Source organism: Carlito syrichta, unplaced genomic scaffold, assembly GCF_000164805.1.
Source record: "Carlito syrichta isolate Samal-C Ts95f unplaced genomic scaffold, Tarsius_syrichta-2.0.1 Scaffold308815, whole genome shotgun sequence".
In the NCBI taxonomy this organism is placed as follows: Eukaryota; Metazoa; Chordata; class Mammalia; order Primates; family Tarsiidae; genus Carlito; species Carlito syrichta.
The window spans coordinates 219,700-228,212 of record NW_007252911.1 but is presented as its reverse complement, the minus strand read 5'-3'; the positions used below and the strand labels follow the sequence as shown (position 1 = coordinate 228,212).

The window sequence follows — 8,513 nt, the reverse complement described above, 5'->3', positions numbered from 1 at the left end:
CAGTTTTGATTTATTGTAGAGATGAGGTCTTGCCAAGTTGCCCAGGCGGGTCTCGAACCCACAGGCTCAGGCAATCCACTCACCTCGGCCTCCCAAAGCGCTGGGATTACAGGCTGAACCACTGAGCCTGGCGAAAGCTTTTCTTATTTTTGTTCTTAATTTTCCTTTCTTTCTACTGCTTTGAAGATAATTTACTCTGAAGTTAACTCCAATATTATAAGTAAGGGTGTATTTAAGGCCCATTTCATTTCCTGAAATAGAACCATGTCCAGAGACAATTTTATGTAACAGTAACTGGTGAGTACTGTAAGGTATTAGCCCAGTGACACAGATGGTAACATGTTGATTTGATCTCGTATTATACAGATAATTTGACCACAGTTAATAAATGACTTTTGTTCCTGATGAAGAGACCCTAAAACCAGCCTAACCTTCCTAGCTCCCAAAAGCATTTGCTCATCTGGAATTCAGTATTTTAGTTACTGATGCCCTTAGTAACTCTGCTATTTAGGGACTGAAAGGATCAAGAGGAACCAGCAAAGGACACTGAAAAGGGGAGGCCACTGAGGTAGAAGGGTGACAGAGTGCGACGTCCTTCAAGCCAACTTCCATCCAGTTTATTTATGTCTCTAATAATTTTATTTATTTCTTCATTTAGTCAATACATATATAGTTCTTACTCCATGTCAGGTACTGTTTTAGGTACTAAAAGTACTCGGTATGAACAAGAGAGGCAAAACACTGACTTTCATGAAGTATACATTTGTGGCGAATAAAGAAAATTAAAAGCAAATTATCAGGTAGTAGTGTAAGTCATTCGAGCTTGGAACTGAATAACAAGGAATCAACAGAGCAGTGAATGGGGAGTTCCCAGGCAGAGGGAAAAGTGGCACCAAGGGCTGATGTATAGACAGGCTTGATGTGCTTGAGGAACTGGAGGAAGACCCATGTAGCTGGAGTTTTCCCAGTAGAGATGAGCTTGCAGGACTGAGCAAAAGACACATCACATAGAACCTGAGGAAATAATTTAGATTTTACTCTGAGTATGATAGGATGGCATTGAAGGGTATTAAGCAAAGGTAGAGTAGGAAAACTTCTTAAATATATGAAGAACGAATTATAGGGAAGAAAAAAGGGAAAAGAACAACCAGTGGAAGGCTACTGCGATGGTCTTCAGTGGTTGGTAGTACTTGAGACAGAGAAAGGAGATTGATTCTGAAATTGGCATGGCTGTTCTTGCCCACCCTACCTACCTCCCATTCTGCCAGTGCACAGTATACTTTAGCCTTTTAAAGGTTCTTAGACTTCCTACAGTTAAAAATAACTATTTACTTACTCCATTTTCCATGCTTCCTAGACCTTGAACCTTTTTTATCCTGAAATATCTATTAACACTTTGCACTTGGAGACATCTCTCAGATCACCTACTAGCAACCCGACTGCACTTTTTAAAGAAAGAGTGAAAAACAAATCACTTCATTATATTAAAGAGTATAACATTGGAACCAATTACTTTATTGTAATGATATTTGGCTTATAATGGAATTTTGAACATTGAGGAACTTATAACAGAAAGAATCAAAATTGTATCTCTTATATTTTTCTAACATGTAGTTATGTGTGAAACAGTCACCAACATGCATTACAGGTTCATCGATACATGTTGTGCTATAATAATTTGTTTGATGTCTTCTACCTGGTGTTTTCTAGTCAGGCAGACAATGCAGTCTCATTTTCTTCTTCCCACATTAATAATATGGAACTTATTGTCCATCTGTGCATCACTGTGAAAGCACTTTACATGTTCTCTTTCTACATAACACCAAAACTGATTTTTTTTTTTTACATTTTTATGTGTGTGAGTGTTTTTTTGATGGTATATATTCCATCTCTTTATTTGCTTTTTTGTGCAGTTTGAATGAAAAACTTCAAGGAAACATGCATTTTTGAAAAATTTTGCACTGGCATGAGTTTGTCCTGTATAGTCACCAGCACTTTCTTTATGTCCCCATAGAGGGGACATCCGAATGGTTTGCTAGATTTATGATGTTCCCCCAGAGGGGACATCTGAGTGCAAAGGGCTATGCTCCTGAGAAACTAGTGATTCACATTAGGAAGTACTAGTTGTATGGATAGAACATGGTTTTCAAAGTTTTATATCATTTTTCTCCTCTTATCAACTATATTAATATTCTACAAGAACCAGTGTTCTGAGAAACATATTTTGAAAATCTCTCCTGAAAGTTAGTTTGTTTACCTCTCCTCTGATACAATTTGAGGTGTTTCTACAGTTTAACCCTCCAAGAGAAATTTTCTTTGTTTCTGGGAGGCACTTCATAGTAAATTCCCACTTACTAATGAATGACCTCTAGTAGGTCTGAGTTGTTTTACATATAAAAACTATACACATAAACATTTGAATTATTGTACACAAAGGTTACTCAGTCAATATTTGCTCCCCTTCTCTACCTTCCTATGAAAGCCAATAGTATTTGTTTTACATTTGGGTTATATTTCTCTGATTCATTTTTTTCTATTTTATCTATATTAAATGCCACTTGGCATTATTTAATATAAATATTTCATTCCCTAAGAGCTATGTGAAAATGATAACAATGAAGGTAATGCTAAGACACTTTTCTTCTTTGAACTCCCCATGCCCTATGCATAAGAGCTGTTTGATAGCTATAGCGATGATGGAGATGATGCTAAAGTAGGCATTCCCCATGTCTGTGTAATCTAAGAAGACTGTGTCGATGTCATTAAGAAATCCAAATGGAAGTCAGCTTTCAGGATATCACACTCTTTGATTTTCCTCCTACCTCAATGACCTTTCCCTCACAGTCAGCTTTCCTGGTTCTACCTTCTCTCTTCAACCTCTCAATGCTGGAGTTACTCAGGGCTGTTCCTGGATCTGCTTTCTCTATCCATATTCTTCCTGGGGAAATCTGATCTGCGTGTGTGGCTTTAAATGCCATCTGTATGCTGACAACTCTCACATTTATTTCTTCAGGTTGGGCCCCTCCACTGGAATCCAGAGTATTATAACCAATACCATATTTAACACCACTATTTGGATGTCTCATAAGCATCTCAAACCTAACATGTCTAAGACTGAACTTCTGCTTTCTCCCCAAAACTTGCTGTTCCGTTGGCCCTCTCCTCAGTAAATGGCATCTCCATCCTCGCAGTTGCTTAAGCCAGAAACTTTGTAGATTTCTTTTTCTCACATCCCACATCCAGTCCATCAGCAAATCACATGAACTCTACCTCAAAACATTATTTTCTAGAATTGAATTATCTTTAATACCTCCACTGCAGTTCCAGGCCACTGTCACCTCTCTTTTGGATTACTGCATTTGTGTCTCAGTGGTGTTCCCTGCTTTTGTGTTTGTCCCCTATAGTTTATTTTACCATAATAGTCGAAGTGATTCTCTTAAAATAGAAGTCACTTCTTTGCTCACATCCCTTCTATGGCTTCCCGTTGCACTTGCACTCAGAATAAAAGCCAAAGTACCTCAATTAGTGTCAAGACTCTAAATGAGGAGATTCCAACCTAAGGACTATTGCCATTTTGGGCTGTTGTGGGGGACTGTCCTGTAAACTGTAGGATGTTTAGTAGCATCCCTGGCCTCTACCTACCAGATGCTAGTATCACTTCCCCCAGTTGTGACAACGCAAAATGATTCTAGACATTGTCATATGTCCACTGGGTAGCAAAATTGTCCCCAGTTGATAACCACCATCCTAAACCTGATCTGCACATTACCTCTTCCCCCTCCTCTCCTGCTAAACTCCCCCTCACTCACTCCTCTTTAGCTACGCTGACCTCCTTGTTGTTTCTCCAACAGTCTAGACACTCCTGGATAGGACCTTTGCACTTGCTTTCCCTCTTCATGGAATAATACTCCTTCATATAGCCATATGGTTCACTCTCACTTCCTTCCCCTCTTCTCAGTGAACCTTCTTTTACCACCCAGTTTAAAACCACAAAACTTGTCTTCTATTTTCTCCTTTCCCTGCTTTTCCTCTCATTATTTATTGTTTCTCTTCCCCAATTAGAATGTAAGCTTCATGGTGGTAGGGTTTGTTTTTTCAGTTTTGTTCAATACTGTTTCTAGCATCTAGAACCATACTTGACATATGATAGGTACTCTTTAGTACTTATTGAATAAATTAAAACAGTGAATGACAAAGTCTCTGAAGTAATTGAAATATTTCAAAGATGTTTTTGTTTCATTTGTAGCCCAGGAGCTGGTAAGTGATTGGTTAGACACCAAACTTAAGCAAGAATTAGCAAGTGATGAAGAAGGTAATGCAGAAAACACTATGTCAAGCATCACTCTTATGCCAGAAGCCACTGGCCATTTGAAATATGACAAGTTTGATGGTAAGAACTTACCTGGCTGTTCTAAGTGTTAACATTAATGAATGTGTCTAAGAAGTCTTTTGTTTTGAGCAGTAAATTATATTTGACTTTTCTGTGTTTTGCTTAGTTTTATTATTGGCTTTAATTGTAGTGATTGACTATAAATTACTTAAATGATATATCTTCAGTGAATTAATGGTTTTTTTAAATAAAAGTATTGTATTACAGTTGTCCCTTGGTATCTGTGAAGGATTGATTCTAGGACCTCCTGAAGATACCAAACTCCTCAGAGACTCAAGTCCTACACACATCCTCCCATATACTTTAAATCCTCTCTAGATCACTTATAATATCTAATACAATGTAAATGCTTTGTAAATAGTTGTTATATTGTATTTTTAAATTGTTATTTTTATTGTTGTATTGTTGTTTTTAATGTTTAATTTTCTTTAGAATATTTTGGACCAATGGTTTTCCACCCTAAAACGTGGAATCTGTAGATAGGGAGAGCCTGTGATTCTGCTTATCATTATAAGAGCGATTAATGCTTTAAGAGAGCCTCTTTCTTCATATCATTGGACTATTTACTTTGATAGAGACTATATTTAAGCATTTGTATATTATTTTTATATTTTTTAAATGCTTCTTATTTCTTTTTTAGTTATCACTTATAAGGGGGGGTTATTACTTTTCTACTTTTTTTTTCCAGAGGGGGATAAAACCACTATTGTGTACAGAGTTAGTGTCAGACAAGTTAGATGATGAACTTGTGATCGTTCCTCAAATGCACTCAAGGGTCTGAGGTTTTTTTCTCTGAGCATCAAGGTAGATGGTGGGAGCAGCTCCTCATGCATGATTCAGAGACCATTAATGAATCCACCTGGCACCATCATTTCCCTTGTTTGGAACTCTTCAAAATCCCAGCTAGGCGATCACAAAGCAGTGAGATCTTAAAGTTAGAAGAATCCTTCAAGATTACCTAGTCTTATCTATCCTCCTTTCCCACTCAGTTAGAGATCCTTCTACTGTGTCCCTAAAATGTGGTGATGTAATCTCTGCCTGAACACCTCCCAGAATAGGAAGCCTGCACTTTGGGACGAGACCATTCAGCCACTGTGAGGCCCTAATTCTTATAAAAGTCTGCCTTAGTTAGGAGAATTAGGATTTTGTCCTTAGTAACTTTTTGCCCTTTGATGCAACAGAAAATAATATGTTTTCTTTCTCAAGAACAGTCTTTTTTTAATTTTTTGTGAGAGTTTAATTGTATCTGACCACTGAGGTACTTCAATGTTTCCAGATTAAATAGCACCAGTACTCTTAACAATTCTTTTTTTTTTTTTTTGAGTTGGAGTCTCACTCTGTCACCCAGATTGGAGTACAGTGGCCACTCCCGGCCACCGCAGCCTCCGACCTGCTGGGCTCTGGCGATCCTTCCACCTCAACCTTCTAAGTAGCTGGAACTACAGGCGTGTGCTACCACGCCCCAGCTAATTTTTTGATTTATTGTAGAGATGAGGTCTTGCCAAGTTGCCCAGGCGGGTATCAAACCCGTGGGCTCAGGCAATCCACTCACCTTAGCCTCCCAAAGGCGCAGGATTACAGGCTGAGCCACCGAGCCTGGCTAACAATTCTTTATACTACATGGATTCTAGTCTTATCGTCCTAGCTGCCAACTTCTGGATATATTCTGGTTTATTAATGTCATTATTAAAGTGAGGCATTTCGGTACTTGATATTTGTCCTGAAGCAAATATATGGAATATAGTGAAACTATTACTTCTTTTGATATAGTACTAATAGGTCTAGTTATGTTCCTTGACTTAGAGGAGCTATTATCATCTAGTATTATACCAGGTCTCAATCATCATATGCTGGTAGAGTTTTTTTAAATCAAAATATTGAACAAAAATATTATGCAGGCATTAAAATGTATGTTTACCCCAAATATTAACATTATCTCAATAGACACAGAGAAAGTACTTGACAATATCTAATATTCATTCCTGAGAAAAACTCCCAGCAAACTAGTAATAGAAGATAAATTCCTCAACTTGATAAAGGGCATTTACAGAAGATGTATATATAACAAATACCAATATGATAAATGTAAGCCTTACATTATCAGGAATTACATTAAATATAAATGGATTTAATTAAACACTTAGTCCAAAGGCAGAGATTGACAGAGTGGACAAAAAATATATAACTTATATATATATATATACACACACACACACACACGCACACAAGATGTACATTATTATTGTTGTTGTTGTTGTTGTTATTATTATTATTTTGAGTCAGGGTTTCACTCTGTCTCCCAGACATGGCTCACCATAGCCTCAAACTCCTGGGATCAAGCAACTCTCTCTCCCTAGCTTCCCGAGTAGCTGGAACTACAGGCACAGGTTACCACACCTAGCTAATTTATTAAAAACTTTTTGGCCAAGCATGGCAGCTCAAGCCTGTAATCCCAGCACTTTGGGAGGCCGGGGTGAGGGGATTGCCTGAGCCTAAGGGTTTGAGAACAGCCTGGGCAACTTGGCGAGACCTCATCTCTACAGTAAATCAAAAATTAGCTGGACATGGTAGCACGTACCTGTAGTTCCGGCTACTTGGAAGACTGAGGCAGAAGGATCGCTTGAACCCAGCAGGTCAATGCTGGGGTGGCTGTGAGTGTGCCTCTGTACTCCAGCCTGGGCAACGGAGTGAGACTTCAACCCCCCCCCCAAAAAAACCAACTTTTCGTAGAGACAAGTTCTCACTGTTTCCCAGGCTTGTCTCAAACACCTGGGTTCAAGTTGACTCTTCTACCTTGGACTCCCAGTGTTAAGATTACAGGTGTGAGTGACCACACTTGGTCAAGAGATATACTTTAAATTCAAAACACAAATAAGTTGAAAGTAAAAGGATGGAAAGAGATATACCATCCAAACAGTAATCCAAAGAGAGCTGGATTGGCTATATTAATATCAGAAAAAATAGAGTTTTTTTTAAAAAATGTGTTACTAGAGACAAAAAGTACATTTTCTAATGATAAAGGGGTCAATCCACCAAGAAAACACAAGAATTACAAACATATATCCACCTGAGAAAAAAGTCCCAAAATAGATGAAGCAAAAACTGACAAAATTGAAGCAAGAAATAATATATTATTAATCAACAATAATACAGTAGTGTCACTTAATGAAGGAGACAAGCTCTGAGAAATACATCATTAGGCAATTTCATCATTGTGCACACATCATAGAGTGTACTTACACAAACCTAGATGGTGTAGCCTACTACACACCTAGGCTGCATGATATAGACTATTGCCCCTAGGCTAAAAACCTGGACAGCATGTTACTGTACTAAATATTATAGGCAATTATAATGAAATAGTCAGTATTTGGGTATCTAACATATCTAAACATAGAAAAGGTTCAGTAAAAATGCTGCATAAAAGATAAAAACGGGTAGACTTGCGTTGGGCATTTATCATGAATGAAGTGTGCAATACAGTTGCTCTAAGTAGGTCAGTGAGTAAGTGGAGAGTGAATGTTAAGGCCTAGGACACTACTGGACACTATTGTAGACTTTATAAACACTGTATACCTAGGCTACACTAAATTTATTTTTAAAATTCTTCAATAATAAATTAATTTTAGTTTAGTATAACTTTTTTGCTTCATATGTTTTTAAATTTGTTAGCTCTTATAATAACACTTAAATACAATCACATTGTACAGCTGTACAAATGTATTTTCTTTCTTTATATCCTTATTCTATGAGCATTTTTCTATTTTAAAAAAAATTTAGTTAATTTTTTTTTTTTTTTGAGTTGGAGTCTCACTCTGTCGCCCAGACTGGAGTACAGTGGCTGCTCCTGGCCACCGCAGCCTCGACCTGCTGGGCTCTGGAGATCCTTCCGCCTCAGCCTTCCAAGTAGCTGGAACTACAGGCGCACACTACCGCACCCGGCTAATTGTTTGATTTATTGTAGAGAAGAGGTCTCGCCTGCCAAGGCGGGTCTCGAACCCGTGGGCTCAGGCAATCCACTCACCTCAGCCTCCCAAAGGTGCAGGATTACAGGCTGAGCCACCAAGCCCGGCTCTAGTTAATTTTTTACTTTTAAAATTTTTTTGTTAAAATCTAAGACAGA

General features: G+C 38.0%; 2 protein-coding genes across 2 annotated transcripts in view; one reads left to right on the top strand and one right to left on the bottom strand.

Annotated features, from left to right (window-relative positions):
- Positions 1-8,513, top strand: part of CCDC191 (coiled-coil domain containing 191) — a 98,649-nt gene that overhangs the window by 9,721 nt on the left and 80,415 nt on the right. Inside the window, exon 4 of the mRNA XM_008065864.2 lies at positions 4,247-4,390. Within this exon, the coding sequence (XP_008064055.1) occupies positions 4,247-4,390 (144 nt within the window). The remainder of the gene's footprint in view (positions 1-4,246; positions 4,391-8,513) is intronic.
- The window catches only part of QTRT2 (queuine tRNA-ribosyltransferase accessory subunit 2), an 84,039-nt gene that overhangs the window by 43,915 nt on the left and 31,611 nt on the right, over positions 1-8,513 (bottom strand). The gene's annotated exons all lie outside the window — the stretch shown is intronic.